The 19,567-nt window shown below is 36.6% G+C and overlaps 1 protein-coding gene across 2 annotated transcripts in view; it reads left to right on the top strand.

Moving 5' to 3' along the window:
• myo3a (myosin IIIA) overlaps positions 1 to 18,190 on the top strand; it is a 69,462-nt gene extending 51,272 nt beyond the window's left edge. For both annotated transcript variants that reach the window (XM_014471271.2, XM_023325982.1), the window contains 15 exons: positions 167 to 296; positions 1,601 to 1,683; positions 1,882 to 1,923; positions 3,409 to 3,489; positions 3,751 to 3,956; positions 4,041 to 4,152; positions 4,955 to 5,117; positions 5,202 to 5,288; positions 5,372 to 5,495; positions 6,798 to 7,896; positions 9,080 to 9,221; positions 12,808 to 12,899; positions 14,336 to 14,376; positions 16,377 to 16,664; positions 17,769 to 18,190. In XM_014471271.2, the coding sequence (XP_014326757.1) occupies positions 167 to 296; positions 1,601 to 1,683; positions 1,882 to 1,923; positions 3,409 to 3,489; positions 3,751 to 3,956; positions 4,041 to 4,152; positions 4,955 to 5,117; positions 5,202 to 5,288; positions 5,372 to 5,495; positions 6,798 to 7,896; positions 9,080 to 9,221; positions 12,808 to 12,899; positions 14,336 to 14,376; positions 16,377 to 16,664; positions 17,769 to 17,883 (2,805 nt within the window). In that variant the 3' untranslated portion in view covers positions 17,884 to 18,190. The remainder of the gene's footprint in view (positions 1 to 166; positions 297 to 1,600; positions 1,684 to 1,881; positions 1,924 to 3,408; positions 3,490 to 3,750; positions 3,957 to 4,040; positions 4,153 to 4,954; positions 5,118 to 5,201; positions 5,289 to 5,371; positions 5,496 to 6,797; positions 7,897 to 9,079; positions 9,222 to 12,807; positions 12,900 to 14,335; positions 14,377 to 16,376; positions 16,665 to 17,768) is intronic.
• Positions 18,191 to 19,567: the final 1,377 nt, after the last annotated feature.

The following is a 19,567-nucleotide window of genomic DNA, read 5'->3' as shown; positions in this document are numbered from 1 at the left end:
TTAAGTGCTTAGGCTGTTTTTAGAAGCAGTTGATACCTACATGCAAGCGCAAAAAGGTGCCAAATTTTAATTTCGCATAACAGGTCACCTTTAACTTCCAAAGTGCACAGCTTAAACTTTTCCAGAGGGCTTCTTTCTAATGTTTTTAATCTCTGTGATCCGTAAGGTGATTTACAACGCCGCCGGCTTCTTGGCCAAGAACAGAGAGACACTCCCAGCAGACATTATCCTCCTGCTGAGGTCATCGGAGAACGAGCTGATCCGCAAACTGGTCACACATCCTCTCACCAAAACGGGTAAAACCAACAGCAGATTTGGGCAAATTAATTAAAACTTCCTGTAGAAAACAACCTCCTAATGATATCATGGTGTACAATTTCAACAAGAAACAACCTGGTTCACACAACAAGGCTTTTCTTCATTGTTTGCGAGATATTTGTTGTAAGGTTTAAGTTTAGCTAAACCTTTTTAACATAGTTGTGTAGAATATAAAACAGTTTGTTTCCAAAATGGTGAAGTAAACTGTTGAAAATGCTGTTTTGAGTGTTGACAACATTTAAGATTTGGAAAATTTTACCTTTGTTAACAAGTCAGAGAAAAAAAAAAATTCGTAAAAAGAGTAACTTATCATACAGTGGCCCAAAAGACAAACAAAAATGACTAAAATGCAAAAAAAGATACAAAAAATACCAAATTCAGGCAGAGGAAACACTTTTCTGAATTAGCATAAAGCTTAAGAAACTAAGACAGTAGGTTATATATGGTACATGTTAAAGGAGAGTATAGTACTTCCATTGACAATATACTATTGTCAATGTTCACTTTTCCTTCACATGCCGAGGTGGAAATTAGCATCTTTTACTGTAAACTGGAAGATATGGTTGAAAAATGCATCACAAAATAGAGGTTTGATATCTGTTTATATTGATAATCATTGATTAGTTTTTTGTTTTAAATATCTCAAATGCTGCCAAACTGGTTTTGTAACCTTCCCCGTTTTATCCACAGTTCTTTATTTTTTGACAGTGGCAAAATCTAAAACTTCTGCTGCGCTGTTGCTAGGTAACCAAAGAGTGAGTTGCTAGGTAACCAAAGGATGAGTGAGTTAGTTGATTCCACCAACTGTTTTTAGCTAACCGTGAGAGGGTAAAGTTTTTCCTCTGCCTACATCTCCCAAAATGCTGTGCGGCTCTGGATTGGAGTTCAGTGAAATTATTGACATTCTATCAGACGTATTCTCTTTTGATATTGATCATATCATGATATATATTGTTATTGATTTAATGCCCAGTCCTGCTCTAATCTTATCTCCGGGGAAACTCAGATTTGTTAGACCAGCAATATAATTTAATATAAAATGGATGAAATAAAAGTTTGCTCAACTTGTTGAAGAAACATAGGATTTATGATTATTTCATGGTGTTTCAGCAACCGTTTCTAAAACATAATGATAATAATCAACTCTAAATATGAAATGTTATTCTTTTTCTGTGAGAAGTACTGTTATTTTTATTAATTCGAGGACAATACTGTGGAGAATTTCTGCAGGGAAATTATTTATTTAATGCTCTGCGTCTTTGATGCACTGTGTATTTCACAGGTAACCTTGCCCACACTAAGGGTAAAGGCGTAAACACACTGAGAGGCCCGCGGACGCCCCCGCGGACTGTCACCTTGGCTAAGGTACAGTGCACTTACCTGCATTGTTATCATTACATCATCTCCTTCATACGCACTTTCAATTTATTTATTCTAACTTAATTCCTCTGTGCCTTGAGGTTTAATATTTTGTGTTACTGCAGAGTTTTCTGTGTCAGCTTTGGTTACTCCTTGTTTTATTCATTTCCTTCCCCATTTCTCTTTGCATTTGTTTCGGAAAAGATGGGGATGCTTACCTTGTACAGCTCTTTTTCTTTTAGCGAGGTAATCAGCATATTTATTTATTGAATACTCCCTTACGTAAACCTTTCCTCCTCTTAGAGATCCCCAAAACAAAACCGGTAGATCCAGATTTCACATGTCGGTCTGTTAGAGCTTCCTTCTCACCAACATGCTTGTTTGATAGAAATATTTAGCATTTGTGGGTTAAAATTTGATGTTTAAACTTTATTTAACATTATGGTTCATTTTTAAAAAAGTCTACTTCCATCCAAAAGTATTAATACATCCCATATCCACCTTTTCAGTCATCTGTATTTGGATTTTAATTGATGGTAAAACAGAAAGTTGTGCATGATGTTGAAATGGAAGAAAATGATTCATAGATTTAAAGTTTTTTAAATTGAAATCTGGAAAGTGTGGCATGCATTTATATTTATATTTCTGCTCCTTTTATTCTTAGTCCTCTAAATAAAATCCAGTGCAACCAAGTGGTGATAATGCCACACTGGAACGGCTTATATGGATTGTGAAGTCTCTGTAAGCAAAAATGCTCAAAAAAAAAATTAATCATCAGGATGGAAAGTTTATTTTAATCTCCATTTTTCAGTCCAAACATTCACTAACCCACTCTGCTGCCATCTTTTAGCGTCCGCTAAATGAAACCCCTCCTGGCAACTTAATTATGGTATTTGCTTGTGTGATTTGCTTTAGCTTGCAGCCGTACCGTTTGGTAAATGTGAGCCTGGAGGCGACTCGCTAACCTCAAAGCTTTGACAGAAGCTACATGCTCTGTGCTTGACGAGTTCTTGCATTTATTTCCATTCATTTGCATAAATTAGAGCCTGAAAGGCTCATCAAAGCTCATCAAAGCTCATCAAAGCTCATCAAAGCTCAGCTCTTAACAGGAAACAAAGAGACGATTAAACAGCAGAACTGAACCAGGAGCAACAAAGACCTGATACTGGGGAGGTTCATTATACATCCATCTGTACATCCAACCAACCAACCAACCAACCAACCGTCTAACCAACCTTCCAGCCAGCCAACCAACCATCCATCCATCCATCCATCCATCCATCCATTCATCCATCTGCACATCCAACCAACCAACCAATTGTCCAACCAACCATTAAAACCAACCAATCAACCTTCCATCCATCCATCCAACCATCCCTCCTCTCTCTCCCTCAATTCATCCATCCACCCATCATTTAGGACTTTCTACACATCTTTATCAATAATGTCAAACAGTGTTTGGCAAAATGGGAGTGCAGAGTTGAAAAATGTCACATCAGAAGATTATAAATCCTGGCAGCTTCTTCCATCCGTCTTTACTCCACCACTTGCAACAATTTTTAGGAGGAAACAAAAGTCAGTTTTTACATAAATGTATTCATGGCCGATTGATTTATCAAAGGAATCACAAGTGTCACATCAAGGTTATGCTTAAAAACAAATTAGAAAACACTGCAGGAAGTGTAATTACAAGATACAGTTGGTAATATTTGTTTGTTTTTTATTTTTTAGCCAACAGAAGCTGGTGACACCCCATACCATCCGAGAGAAACTACCAACATGAAGACGCAGACTGTGGCCTCGTACTTCAGGGTAATCCATCTTTAAAGAGCCGTTGTTCTTCAACACTTTGAAATCTTTGAAAAATATCAAAACCACTGAAGCTGTAACAAACATCACAATTAGAGAAGTCCAAATGTTCAAAGTGAGTTCATTCTGCTGAAATAAACTGAATTAATTATTTAGCTTTTTACACATACATGTAAATATGGAAGGTTTTTTCTTTTTAGACAATCTGCTTTGTGTGGATGAAACTGACGTTAGCTTAAATCCAACCTCTTCGTGTCATCACAGTACTCTCTGATGGACCTGCTGTCCAAGATGGTGGCTGGGCAGCCTCACTTCGTCCGCTGCATCAAACCCAACAATGATCGCCATGCCAACAAGTTCGACCGGGAGAAGGTTCTGGTCCAGCTTCGCTACACCGGCGTCCTGGAAACCGCCAAGATCCGACGACAGGGCTACTCCCATCGCATCCTGTTTGCTAACTTCATGAAGAGGTCAGTTTTCCCCAGAAGAACCTCGTAACCCCAGCGGAAACTTTAACGCTTTTCCCAGCTGAATGAATGCGATGAATCCTGCAGGTACTACATGTTGGCGTTTCACGCTCATGAAGAGCCGGCTGTGACTCCAGAGGCGTGCGCCACCATATTGGAGAAGGCAAAACTGGAAAACTGGGCAATGGGGAAGACCAAGGTGAGCAGAGATCGTTGTCAAACAGATTAGCAGTCAGTAGCTAAACTAGCGTTTGCCAGATCTAAAAGTTGTCTTATGTTCGACCTAATCTATTAAACACCATAAATTATTTTGCAATTTAATTTGTGAATCCTAATTACCTCCAGAGCAAAGTGAATGCCCAGCTTAAAGGGACAGTGCAGTATGTTTCAGTTTGTGCAATCACATTTTGCACATTTCTGTACTTAAATTTGTGTTTCAACTTCTTCTAAAAACAGATCAAACATTTAAAAAACCGCCAAGACATTTTTAGCTACAGTTAATGTTTTTTGGTGTTGGGAAAATGAGCCATTTTGAAAACCTTCTGATTGTTAAACCACATTGAAAAGCCTCAGCCTCGTTACCTATCAACCCAAGCTGCACTCTTATCACCTTTGGTCAGCTGGCTTTTGCTGTACAATGGCTGCTGGGGGAAAAAAAGAGTTTTGTTGTCAACTTACCACCCCGAAACCATTTGCTGCATTCTTGTTGATTGTGCAGGATGCCGCACTTCTACTTTTCAAAGATGTAGAGTTGTATAACGGCGCATCTGTTTGCAGCCATTTTCACATGTGTGTGTAAACATTGAGTTGTGGGTGTGGCCAGTAGCAATTTATTTGGGTTTAAAGTGACAAAAACAGCAAATTCTGAAAGGACAAGACTAAACTCTCATTATTTAAAAATGATTTTATGCAAAAAAAGCTTGGTTTAGACCATAAAGATATCCTTAGGTGACCTTTAACCTCCAACTGTCTTAGCATTTCCTCCATGTTGCGCTCCCCAGGTGTTCCTGAAGTATTACCACGTCGAACACCTGAACTTGATGGTGCAGCAGGCGACGCAGAGGATCGTGCTGCTCCAGGCTTGTGTCCGAGGCTGGCTGGGAGCCAAACGGTACCGGAGGACGCTGAAAGAGCGAGAACAAAGCGCTCTGGTTCTGCAGTCAGGTCGGTCGGTCCACGCTGACTCTTCACACTCAAAACACAATAAAATCTCCGAACACTTATGCTGATTCAAGCTTTCCTCTGCAGCTTACAGAGGTCACAAAGTTCGGAAGAAAGTAGCCGACGATAAAAGCAAAGTGAAGTTTGACACTTTTATAATGCAATTTCAGGCTGGTAAGAAAACTATGCAGACAAAACTTCAGATTTGAGTGTAAAATTGTTTATTTTACTTTGGTTGATTGCTTTGCTTGCTTCAGTTTGCAGAGGATATCTGGCAAGGAAGATGTACAAGAAGTTGGTAGATGAGAAAAACAAGGCAGCTACCAAGATCCAGGCTCGCTACAGAGGCCACAAGGAGCGTAAAAACTTTCAACGAAAACGGTAGAAGAGAACCAACATTTTAGTATTCATTAATGAGCAAAAATATTCACATCCTTTGAATTCTTTACATTTTGATTCAGTAGAAACAAAATTTTCACTTTATTTCTTTAGGATATTATGAGATACTGTAGATCAACTCAAAATGAAACATTACGTGAAGTAGAAGAGAAAAATCTAAAAGTTTTACATTTTTGTTTTTACAAATATTGTGAAAAATGTGGAATGCATTTCTAATCAATCCATTTTACTCTGAGACCACAAAATAAAATCCACAACAAATTATTGTCTTCGAAGCTTAGTAATTATAATCAACCTGTTTCAAATTTTATCTCAGCATAAACCACAGCTCAAGTGAGAGAAACGATTAAATTAACTTTTATGAAAAATATCACGAATTTTAAATTGTTAAAGAAAGACAAAGGAAGTCCCTGAACACATCCCCATATTGAAGCATGGTGATGGCACTGTTATGCTTTGGGACAGGAAAGTAGGCCAGGGTTGTTTGGTAGATGAAAGGAGGTAAATTTTTACAAAATCCTTGAAGAAAACCTTTTAGAAATTGTGAAAGACTCAATACAGGTTCAATCCGTACCTATTTATTGGAAGGGCCTAGTCAAAGTCCAGACTCAAATCTGGTGTCAAATCGGTTGAAATTTGCTTGAAAAGAACAAACTCTATGAACCTCGATCTCGGTTGGGTTGAAGTAAACTCCGGCGTGTCTCAGTGAATACATGAAAAGCAAGCGGACTGGAGACCGCTCCAAAAGCAGGAAGTGAACTTCAACGCAAGGCATTCTGGGTAAATACAGCCAAAACAAATGAAAGAGTTTAGCGCTAGCGGGAGAAATGGCTTGTAATTTTTTACCAAACACAAAAGAGAAATCTGATGCTACTACATTTTTTTACATTGTATGAAGAAAAAAGTTGCGCTCATTGTTTTCTTCAGAGGTTTTCATGTCGTTTCTTTAGTGGCTCTTTGTGCAGCACCCCCATAGGTGAGGAGGGGAACAGGTTTCTCAATTAGTTTTATTAACAAAAGAGGTTTTTTTCCCGAAATTGGTGTGTTTTCATTAAGCAAATTTATTTCTGAAATGTCAAATTGCACATGTCTAAGTTTTTAGTTGTAAGAAAAACTTTAAAAACAACACTTTCACAGTTATATACAGCATTGCATTGGTCTATAATATCAAATCCTAATGAAATAAAAAGCCAAGATGTGGAAAAATTGAAGAGTTGTGAATACTTTTTCAATCAAAAAAATCTCTTTTTTGCTTTCTGACAAAATCTGAAATGTTGTTTGTAGGGAAGCCAAAGAGAAGGAGAAAGTGGAGACCGCTCTTAAAGAAGAGGCGCCAGAACCTGCTGATGAAACGGCGTCTAAAACAGAAAACAATGAAGAAGCGAAAGCTGCTGTTGTTCTTCAGAGCAACTATCGAGGCTACAAAGAGAGAAAAAAATTCAAGGAGAGAAAGAAGACGATGGCCGGAGCGGAGATGGAAATACCAAATGAAAACGAGGAGAAAACTGTTAAAGACGGAGAGGAAACCGCGGCTAGCAATCAGGAGAACAACGAGGAAGAGGATGAGAGCACCTACGAGGCGGAGGAGAACGATGACAGCGACAACACCCAGGTACCGGAAGACGAGGAAAACACGGAGGTGAGCGACGAAGCCGTGATTCAGGACGCAGAAACCGGAAACACGAGCGCGCAGGGAAAATCTCCAAATGAAACTGCCAATCTAGAAGAGGAAACTAAAGCAGCGACTGTCATCCAGAGCAACTTCAGGGGCCACAAAGAGAGGAAGAGGCTGCAGGAGGAAGGCAAGGTCCCAGGTAAACAGCAGAAGAAGGCAGAGCCAGAGACTCCAGGTGTTTCTTCTTCTGGTGATGATCCCGATGAGACGAAGGCAGCAGTGGTGCTCCAAAGCAACTTCCGCGGACACAAGGAGCGAAAACGACTCGAGGAGGAAGGAAAGATTCCCAGGAGGAATAAGAAGAAATCTAAAAACGAAGAGCAACTCGTTCCCGATAAACAGGAGAAAGTGCCGGAGGCGGCAGACGAGGAGAAAGCAGCGACTGTCCTGCAGAGTAACTTCAGAGGACATCGGGACCGGAAGAAGCTGAAAGCTGAGAAAGAAGCGCGGCAGAAAGACAGAGATGGCGGAGCAGTTCCTGATGAAGCGGAGCCGGGCGGGAAGGAAATCGACGAGGCGCTGGATGTTAGCGACGTGGCGATCGAGCGCAAAGAGGAGGAAGATCTGGAGAAAGAGAGGCGGGAGGAAGAGCATGCAGCGGTGAGAATCCAGAGCAACTTCAGAGGATATAAGGACCGGAAGAACCTGAAGGCCAACAGGGAGGCGGCCCGGACGGAAGCCGAGCAGCTGGAGAGTTTCTCCAAAGAGGTACTGTCCGGTCAGAACCGAACCAACATTTACTTAGACACACCTCACCAACATGACCTTCATCTACTGAAGAGAATTAGGGCACTGAAAAAAATTATTCTGACTTTAATCTGAGAATTCACTTAGATCTCAGAATCTTGATTTTTTTTTTTTTTTTAGAATTATTTTATTCAAAATTCTGTTATTCTTCTCAGAATTTATTTTTTCAGAATTATCTTTTTTTTCAGAATTTTGACTTTTTTTTGTCAGAATTCTTTTTTCTCAGAATTCTGACTTCTTTTAGAATTATTTCTTCAAAATTCAGTTTTTTATCCTCAGAATTAATTTTTCTCTGAATTCTGACTTTTTATTGTCATAATTCTTTTTTTTTTCAGAATTTTGATTGTTTTTCTCAGAATTAGAATTTATTTTTCTCTGAATTCTGACATTAATCTCAGAATTTTGACTTTACTTCTTTGAAATTATTTTTTCTCAGAATTCAGATTTTTTTTTCAGTTTTTTTCCTCAGAATTTTGATATTAATCTCTTAATTCTGACATCAATCTCAGAGTTATTACTTTTAATGATAGAATTTCGACTTTAAAGTTTAAGTATGTAATTTTTATTTTTAAAAACTATGTTTTTTACATAGTTGTCAAAACAGTCACCATGTCGTCACAGTATCATATAAAACAGAAAATCTGTGAAAAATATCATGCTCTTTTTTGTGCTGTTATTGTCATCTGAAGAAATGCATCTTTTCTGACCAAAAACAACCAATAAGAGCCAAGAGGCGGGTCTTGGCGCTGTCAATCAACCTCGCGTACGCTGCTTAATGTGCTAATGCTGATTTATTGTTACTGGAAAACGGTTTACCCACGGTCATGGGTAAACCGTTTACCCAGGCTAGTTAGCTATACTATACTAGTTAGTTAGCTATACTAACTAACTAGCCTGGCTCTGATTGGATTTCTTTTATTTTCACAGATTATCTCTCTAATGAAACTCTGTCACAACATAGTGATGGTTTTAACAAATATGTAGAAATGACTTTTATAAAAGTTGCATACTGAAGCTTTAGGTCTGTGATTAGTGACCAAAGCCATATTAGCTATAAACATATTTTTCTTTCAGCATCGCTGGTTGGTGAAAGAAAACATTGTTATTCTTATTCTACTCATATCTTCACTAATCTCTCCAACAGATCGCAGAGACTTCCCAGGGCTTTGCGGCCCTGCAGCAGAAGCTGAATGAGATCATCCAGGCCCATCAATCAAACCCTGAAAACAATGGCATGTTTGTGAGAGGAAAAGCAATCAATGGCTACGCCCCAAAGATTCAGTCAGGTAAGATAGTGAGAAACAGATCATCAACCAATGAATATCAGTCATACTGCCGGCAGACACTCAGCCGAGGTTAATGTGAACTTTGGGCTTTTGAAGGATAATTAATACTGTCACTTAAGAGAGAGATGGTTCAATTATTTACTGTAGTTATGAGTCAAGGCATTAATAATCACCCAAACACAAAGACACCAACTGAGATAGGAAGCGATCCAATCAGCGTTTGGATCTTTTTCTTGAACTATTCAGCAGATTTTATTGCAACCTTTCTCGATCAGATGATGATTTTATCAAGGCAGCTATTTTTCTCCTCTCCTGTCGTGCAACTTCATTAGATCAGGAAAACCGAGAAAGTCAAGGGCCAAAACAGGAAGCGCCTCACCACTTGATGTGTCATCAGAAGTGAAATTTGATTTGCACAGTTGATAGCTATAATTGGTTTCAGGGCTTTGAGCGAGAGAAGCTGGAAACGGAAAGTTTGGAGTCTAAAAGCCCAGGTGGCGCCTCGAATGTGACAGTCGAGATGGATTCAGGTGTCTGACTGGAATAATATTCTAATTAGAAAATATTTCAAAAATTCTTTAATTTGTCAATCATTTGATATGATTTTAATTGTGTGTGTAATGTTTAACTCAGGAGTATTTCAGCTACTTATTATTACAATAAGTGTAACTTGTTCACACAGCTATGTTTCCATTACAAATGTGCGCTAAAATGTGTTAACATGCCGCTAATGTTGAAAAAACACAATTTTGCAATTGTGATGTTTCCATTAAATAATAAACACAATTAAAATCACACATGAATAAATTTGTTCACGCGATAAACAATTAAAAAACATGCAATTCCATTATCCTCCAACCACTTCCTGTCGTCTTCTTCTTCGTGTTTTCTGCCAGCGGCAACATCCTGTTGTGTTTTTTTGACAGTAGCAGAATAATGAAAGTAGCTGTATTTCCATTGACCATATAATTGCATAATTTTACATTTTGAAAACAAATTTGCTTAATGGAAACACGCCAAATTTTAAAAAAACTCTTAAGTCAATAAAAAGTTTTGCCTTTAGAGTGTGGTGGGTTTTTTGGTTGTAACAAAATTGTTTTATCTTGCTGCAATAGAAACACTTTTTTCACATCACACGAGTCACATGGTCAACAACAGCATGTTGCTCCTGGCGGAAACCACGAAGAAGAAGACAGGAAGTAGTTGGAAAATGATGGCACCACATGTTTTTTTAATAATTTATCGCGTGAACAAATTTATTCACATGTGATTTTAAAAACAAATTGTGTTTCTTATTTAATGGAAACACAGCAATTGTAAAATTGTGGGTTTTTTCGACTTTAGTGGATTAGTGACAAAGTTCTGTGCTGATTTGAAATGGAAACGCTCGCTCAATTTTTCAATCTTAGTCATTTGAATTAAAAAATTCAGCATATATTTTCAAATATTTTCCCAAATTCATCATGTATCAAATTATATAAACTATGGATTAGTAATTATTTTACAAAACATTTTATATTATTTTAATAAAAGCTACTATCTGGTTGCAATATTAACAGAATTAAATGGACATTTTACAGATTATGAAATAAATCTGATGAATTTTCACTACAAGAATGTTAATATTTTATAAAAGCTGTAAACAAACATTTTTAAATAAAGTAACACTAGATATTGAATTGCTCCTTTTTGTACTCTGTTAGATTTAACCCTGTAACAGTGCTGAAAATCAATGCTAATGTTAGCATTTTTCACCAATAGATGCTAGCTATAAACTATATTATCACTGTTTATATAGAGAACACGGTTTATTATACTAGTAAACTCTATTTGTAACATTTAATCAAGAATGTTTAGCTATTTTGATATTTATTATTTAACCAAGCAGGAAGCTTTTCAACTAGTGGCTGATTAGTTTATTTGCTAACTTTACCAAAAGCGACTAACCTGGTCCTGAAAAGCGTCACAGAATTATTAGCTGAAACTTAATATACATAAGTGAACTTTGAAATTAAACTTTTACAGATTTTGTTACTATTCCACAAGAATTTGTAATGTTTTGCTTTGAGTATCCTAGGGTAAGCTAGTAAGCTGCTAGCTTCAGCTACATAGCATAAAAACGGACGTTAACAAAGGATTCCAGCCATTTTTCCGACTGTCTGGTCACAGATTGAATAATCTGTGTAACTTCTAAGGGAAATTATTCGTTTCATCCACTCTAAGATCGCTTTTCAATGGTCTAATCCGTCTTCATGAATTTTGGTGACACAGTAAGCGGAGCCAGAATCATTAGCGCCACACGCAATGAAAGCAGACGAATGTCGGCCACACTGTTCTTCATTGAAAAGGTCAACAAAAGTTAATCATGTTTTGTGAGCCAACAATTACGGCAGAAATTAATTTGACGGTGTTTAAAATTAGCGTTAGTCGTCGGTGTGAAAGAGAATGACCTTTTAGATGGAGTTGTTTAATAACATTAGACACTTTTCATCTTCTTTACCTGGGAGCTTTTGCATATGATGGATTGTTTTTCTGCCAGTTTGAGCGTTAATAATAAGCGGCAAGCAAAGGTCAATCTAATATGTTTATAATTGCAATAACATAGATGAGTGATATTGTCTAGCGGAGCACTGAAGGGAAATTATGACAAATTGCAGCTTTGGTAGAAGTCAGACATTTTGTGACGACACTACATGGATGTTAAATCATTTATTTGTTTTAAGAGATTTTTCACATGTATTTATGTGAAATTTACAACAGGAAAAGCCTTTATTTTCACGAGCGAGTGTAAACTTTGAATTGGGCGGCGTGGCCATCAGCAGATTATTTGGATTTAAAGTGACAGACACCTTAAAACAGATCAAAATAGGCAGAATTGATCCGGCTAAAATCTCATCAAAGAATGATTTTGTGCAAATAATGCTATGAACATATTCCATATGTCCCATAGAGACCGATCCTAACCTGTTCAAGGAGGCATAAAGGTCACCTTTAAGAAAAGAAATTTTCATCATAAACAATTAAAATGCCACCAATACGACGAAATGGTAAAATATATTTTGTTACAGAAATGTGATCGACAGCATCCATGTTTTATAAAATACAGAAGGTCATTGTTAGATAAACTGGCTGTTCTCATAGTGTTGTATGAAAATATATTCATGTAAAGCTTAGTGGAAGGAAAGACTGTGGCAGAAAAAACTATTTCAGATAGTAGTCGCCTTGTAAACATCATCCACTTTGTTTTTCAGCATGTAAGATGATATTTATTGGTTCTAAAATCATAAATGGACACTTTTCAGATTCTAAATAAAGCTTCTTGCATGAGAAATCAATGTCTATGCATTTCTAGAATGGGTTTGTATTAAAAATCTCAGTTTTACACACAAAAACACTCTTTTCTGGACTAACTTTACATGACAACCAAGCTAAATTTAGTTATAAACACTAAAACTGTAACATTTTCCCAGTTTTGCCTTAGCAGAGGCACAGTTGTGATTGCTTCTTTTGTTACAGTTAAGCCGCCTGAAGCTCCAAAATACAAAACTGCCACCTGACATTTTTAAATCTTTTTGTTACTTTTCAGCTGACAAGAGATTTTCGAGAACCCCCCGGAGAACGCAGCAGCCAAAAACCCTGAACACACCAGAGGACTCCACTTACTACACGCTCATTCATGTGAGTGGCAGAAAAAAAAAGCTGATTGATTCGGGATATTTCTGACGGCAAACTTTGGAAACCGTATTTGCTTTCACAGCTGCTGATTTTTACAAGGCGCCATTGATTGGCTTGTTTGTTTTTTTTCTTTTATTATGCTGGTGAGGCGTTTACCGCCAAATTGACTGAAAAAGAAAAAGTTCTCTAATTTTTTGAAAATGTTTCTTTTGATTTTGTTTGTTTTTCTTTTTAATTTCAGCAAAGTGACACTTTATTAACTTTATTTGGCCGAATGACTCATTTTTACAAGCCAACTTCGCGGTACCGTAACTCCGTGACACTTTGCGCTATCTGAAAAATTCCCACTGTTTCTGAAAGAGGAGACATTGTGCTTTCCAGCCAATATTGGGTTATTACGGTAATTTTATTCACGCAACTGCAGGAAGCATGTTTTCTTCATTTTAATTTCATAAAACACTCTTTTAATTGAATGTAAATGGAGAAATTGACAAAATTATTTACTCAGAGGACATTTCAAGAACTTTGTACATTTAAAATAAGCAAAAATATCCAGGAGGAGATTTGAGACTTAGTCCTTAAAGGGTTTTACCTAACTTTAATCTGCTACTTTTTCAGCTTATAACAAACTGATTTGAAAAAAATAACAAATGTACTGGAAATCTTACTAAGGTGCCAACATACTAAAGGACTAATAACAATTTAATGGTTCAGTTGTTGAAATAAACACCGTTAAAGTCAAATTTACTGGTATTTCCTTATGAAATATGAATTTATGAAATATAAATGGTGGTAGCCAACATGGTGAAAACCTTACAGATTATAATACTAATAACCCTTTTTATCAATTTCATTCATATTAAGTATAAATTATATATAATTCTTTTATTAGTAGTAGAAAGTAGAAATTAGTAAACTAAAATCTCTAGAAAATCATCCTGGGATTTTCTTCCCAATGAAAATATATCCAACCTTTTTTTTATTTTGCTCAAAGCTAAAATTAAGATCCATTTATTTAAAAACGCTTTGATGATTGACTTTAAGTATTTTCTTTTTTACTTTCTTTTAATATGGGTGTATTTAGTAGTTTTTTACTTGACACTGTATCTGTTTTGTTGTGTTCTGTATTTATTTATTTTCGCATAAATATGACATAAAGCCCATAGATTTATGTGAGGTGATTATATAAAGTGCTTCATAAATAAAGTTTGATAATTAGTTATTAATTACAGCTTACATGAATTCAATAACTATTATTTATTTCACATTTACTTGTTTTACATTTTGTTTTTCATTTCTTTTTATTAGATTTTTAAAAATTTATTTGTAAATATTTCTCATAATTTCTTAGTATTTTTAAAATATTTTTTTAATATAAATTTTTACATTTGTTTCTCATCCAAACAGTAATATTTGCTTTTTTCCGTCTTCCCACTCAGAGATCTGTCCAGGACGATAAACGCAAACCCAGAAAAGAGGAGTAAGTATCTTATTCTCACTAAAGTTTGTTTTTTATGTTTATGGCTCAAGCTTGATTAAAATCTAAACTAAACCTAAAACGATTAATCAGATTAATCACGATTAACCGACCATTCAAATAACTGTCAACTAATTTAGTGATCGATTAATCATTAACTGGATATACAGGCTCAGAAAAGACCAAATCCTGAAAGAATAACACAGTCAAAGGAGTAATTAAGCCAAAACTGTAGAAATATTTTAAAAAGAAGGTGAATATTAGTTTATGAGTATCTTTTAATGTATTTTTATAGTAGTTTAATGAAATATCTGCAGAATGTGCTAATTTTTTCGTCCGATTAATCAATTAATCGTCAAATTAATCGATTACTAAAACACTCACATCCTCTCTAAAGTTGATTCATTCAAGTTAGCTTCACTAACATTTATCATACCTGTGAATGAAGTTATTATTCTCTTTAAGAAATAAGTTAACTTCTTAAAATTCCGGCAATTTGATCCGGAAAGTGCTGGAGCGTTCTGGGAAGTGAGTGTCCATGTGGAAGTTCATGCATATTTATGTTGTGCAGAAGACACAAGGTGAGTTTACCGCCCAGAGCGAGGAAGTGAAGATAGACAGATAGGGCTGGCTGAACAAGCAAGAGGTGCTTTATCACCACAGCTTGAGGAAAACTCACACACACACACACACACACACACACACACTCCACGATACTCTAAACATCAAGGCGAATAATTTGTTAGCAGATAAATAAAGCCAGGAATGGACAGGAGTAGTTTACATGCATCATTAAGGAAGAGAAGGTCAGGAGAAACAGCAGAGGAGGTGAGAGATGGGAAAACGTTGGCGATAAGGAGGGAATTGTACTGCGAGTAAATGATAATAAATGTGCGAAAGAAGGAGAAGCAGGAAGGGAGGCTATGCTAAAGGTATGTAGAGATTATAGGCACAGCTGCTTTAACGTCTCTGTAAGATGCAACATGATGGGATGAAGCATCCTGAATGAAATCCTCCACTTATTCTGAAAAAGTGATTTTACAAAAGGAAACATTTGATTTAACATCTTAATCTAGTTTCTGCAGATATAGAAAACAGTGAAAACTTTTGCTTTGGTTATACAGAGCAGGATCGCTTTTTAAAATGTTGCACCATCTTTTATGAAATGTTATAGGGGACATTATCATGAATCCTTTCCACGTTTAGCAACCCTCAAATATCTGGATCAGTTTTATGGCCAGTACAAAATAATATATTGATTCAGGACGTTTAAACTAGTCTAAACTGTGAAATTGTGAATATGTAAATGGGATCCTATTATGCAAAATTTACATTTTGCATGTTTTATTTGTGTCTCTACTTTTATTTGTGTCTCTACTGCTTCTAACAACAACAACCCAAGCTCTAAAAAATATGTTCTTGGTGAAGATGAGTGGTTTCAAAAACCTCCCACTAAGTCTAATTCGACAGGCACTACGCTGTTACCTAGCAACCAAAGTGTAACTACAGCATGTTTGGCAGTTAGTTGTACTGCTGTACAATGGCTGCTGGAAAAGACATGTGTTTTGTTGTTGACTTATCATCCAAAAACCACTCGCTGCATTCTTGTTTGTTGTGCAGGAGGCTCCACTTCTGCTTTTCAAAGATGCACTGTTGTATAATTGCATATCTGTTTGTAGCCATTTTTAGGGGTCGTGTAAACGTTGAATTGGGGGCGTGGCCGGCGTCAGATTATTTGGATTTAAAGTGACAAGACGTCCTAAAATGCCTCATTCCAAACTGAAAATAAAATCTCGTTATTTTGCAGAACGATAAATGGTCCCAGAAGTTATTCCGATAAATAATAATATTGTTTTTTTAAGACCATTGTCAATTAATATATTGATAATGGCATAATAATGCAAGAACACATTCTCAAAGATCAATCAACTTAAAATTCCAACTCTGGAAAACAAAATTGTCCTCCAGAAAATGTCCGGTTCAGAACTGTGTTTGTTCTCCAGCCCGGGGAAGCTGCTTGACGTGGACGACCAGTACTACCACACCCTGTCCACCAACCGGCCTGAACCCTCCAGCTCAGCCAGGGGGACGCAGGAGAGGAGACAGTCTGTAGAGAGGAGACAGTCCATGGAGCGAAGACAGTCCATGGACAGGAGACGATCCACGATCCGCAGTCACCACGGGGACAGACGGCTGTCCACGGACCGAAGGTCGGCAGGTTCTTATCGACAGATGAGAGAGAGGGCGGTCACTGAGCCCGAGCTTCCCAGACCCGCGAAACAAGACAACAGGTATGTCCTCGAAGGTTCTCGATGTGGAGAAGACAATATTTTAAAAGACTGTTGGGTGGTCCGGCTCAGTTAGACCCTCGTTTTCCTTGTTAAAGGTAAATGTAATTTTATTTATATAGCACATTTTCAGCAATAAGGCAATACAAAGAGCTTTACAGGAATTAAACGGAAATACAAACAAAATAACAAACCAAAGGAAAGAGCAAAAGAAGAAAAAGCTAATAAAGTTGATCCAAAGTATATAAACTAGATACTCCTGTTCAGTGTTGCTAGATAAGTATAAGTAAGTATCCTCTGGTCTAATTCCTTTTCTGGGTTGGAAGAATATGAGTCTAAAATGTAGTTGCAAAGGTAGTTTTTCTGGATTCTAAGTTTGTTCTAATCCCTGTTCTGAGTTGCTAAATAAGTGTAAGTAAGTAAGTATTCTCTGGACTTTCTAAGAATGCTCTAAATTTGTAAAAGTAATGAGTACTCCACAGTTTCTAATAATAAAAAATTAAGTTTAAGGAAAATTAAACTTTTATTAACCTAAGCACTTTTAAAAAACACTAATCTGTTCTTTGCCAATAAGTTAATGTTTTTTTGTTTCTGGAAAATCTGTTTCAAAACCTTCAAGTCATTGAGTCACATTCCATGGGCGCTCCACCGTTACCTAGCAACCCCAGCCGAGCCAAGCCCCGTTACCTAGCAACCAAGCTGCGTTCCAAAATGTTTGGTCAGCTGGCTGGCTTTTTCTGCAGCCCTCGGGTTCTCTGGCAGACCATTCCACTAACGGGGTCCATAATACTGGAAAGAACCACAAGTGTGAGTTCTGACTCTTGGGATTATTAATAGTCCGGAAAATTTCAAAATATTCAATCATTTAATTAAAATGCATTGTTTATAAATGAGTATTTTTAAAGTTTGAGGTTATAAAAGGACAGATTTATGGAACGACCTCCGCCTGGTGTCTATATGGGCGGTTTGGATGATGAATGGTCAGAGGTGATAACCAAAATGAAAACACAAATCGTTTCATCTCCTCCTTTTTGTAATTTTGCTTTGTTTGTTCTGTGAGTCTCCATCTTCAGAACCATCTGCGATACGTCGGGTTTGTGTTTACAGGCGCTCCGTCCCGCGGATGTCGTCGACGGAGAGCCGAAGCGGAGACAATCCGTACGACTTCAGGCACCTGCTGAGGAAGACGTCGCAGAGACGAAGGCTCATCAAGCAGTACTGAACCGGGCCGGACTTTATAACGGACCTGCAGCTTCTTCTGTCGCAGATTTAAAACGTTTTAGATCCCACAGGAGAACATGCGTCACTGGTTGCTGAGAATCAAAAATAGATTGTAAATAATAAACTTACATGTAATAAAATTGTTGTAAATGAAGATTTATTCATGTTGACTATGGAAAGTGTTCGTGTTGATGCCCATTTTCTTAATTTTCACATATTTATCTTTGGAAAATAAGCCTCAGATTTGTTATGTTTTGCTGTCTTGATGTCTTGTTTGTTAATTTAAACATAAAGTATTTTTAAAATTATGTCTTTCTTTGCAGTCTCATCATATTACTCCATCTTAAACTATCTTATATTATTTTCTCTCTATTGCTTCTTTGCAAGCAGTTCACATAGACTGCAGGTTGATCTGAGACCAACCCCAGAGATTTACTATATTATTGTGAATTTCTCTCACATTCAGCTTGTAACCTTTATGCGACATTTTAGAGGAGGAACAACCCCACAGGGACTGTCAGGAAACCCCCAACTACAGGCTTACAGGAAATACCCCCAAAAAACTACGACCGCATATTAGGACAAATGTAGATAGAAAAAAAGACTGACATTTTGGGATTCATCTAAAAAAAATTCTAGAAAAAACGTGAACATTTTTGGGCTGAGAAAGTTGAATATCTGCAAGAAGTAGCTCAGAAATTTTGAGATTAAAGAAAGGAGCTGCTCTATTTACATTATTTTTCTTGTTTTATAGATGTCTGTGTCACTTCTTAGAAACAAAATTCAAAATCTGGCTGGGGTATGAATAGCTTTGGACTGTTTTTGCAAAATAAATCAATAATCAACAAGAGAAAGTATTTTCTTTAACCTTAGAAGCAATAAATCCCAGTTCTAAACTGCTACTCACTTAGCTTTCTGTAGCTGCTAGCTATGCTAATGCTAGCTTAATAAGTGGTTCAGCTTCTGTTCTTGTTTACAAGTTCTCCTGATGCTAAAAGCATGTCTGCTTTTCAAAATTATTGCTATTATTACTACTAGTAAGTATTTACTACAGCTTCATTCTTTTATGTTTTTAATTTGAGACATAAATTGCTATTTTGATTAGCCACTAAAAGGTGGCTAATCTAGTTTTACCTAAATCTAGTTTTTGTGTTATCGAAGTCCAATTCACTGAAGCATGACATGATATAGGTCAAGTGAGTCATTCAAAAATCAAAGCTGCACTTATTAAAAAAGAACGAAATTAAGTAATTTAAAGACCGGAGACCAATAAAATGCCGAGTCCTTTGTTGCTATGGCAACTCCCGCTTTTTCTGGGCTTCAAGGGACAAGGGCAAAGTTTTAATAAGAATATATTTTCCTCAAAAAAGACAATTTAAGTCTAGTTTTAAAAGAGAAAAAATCTGATTTGTTAGGACTAGGTTGAGTTTACACTAAAAGGTAAAACACACTGGATGAAAAGAGGCAAAAAAATGTTTTACTCATTTGGATGGATAAATAAATTACATTTAAATATAAAATGTGGACGTGAAAGTAGTTAAAATCAGAAACGATGAATAAATCAAAAAGAATTTAAGATAAAGTCATTAAAATTCAAAGTGAAATAAGACTGATCTAGGTCAAAACTCAAATAAAAGTAGATAAAATTCAATATAATTTAAGCCTTTTAGACTTTGATTTGTGTT

This window comes from Xiphophorus maculatus, chromosome 21 (assembly GCF_002775205.1).
Source record: "Xiphophorus maculatus strain JP 163 A chromosome 21, X_maculatus-5.0-male, whole genome shotgun sequence".
In the NCBI taxonomy this organism is placed as follows: Eukaryota; Metazoa; Chordata; class Actinopteri; order Cyprinodontiformes; family Poeciliidae; genus Xiphophorus; species Xiphophorus maculatus.
This window is presented reverse-complemented; position numbering and strand designations above follow the sequence as displayed.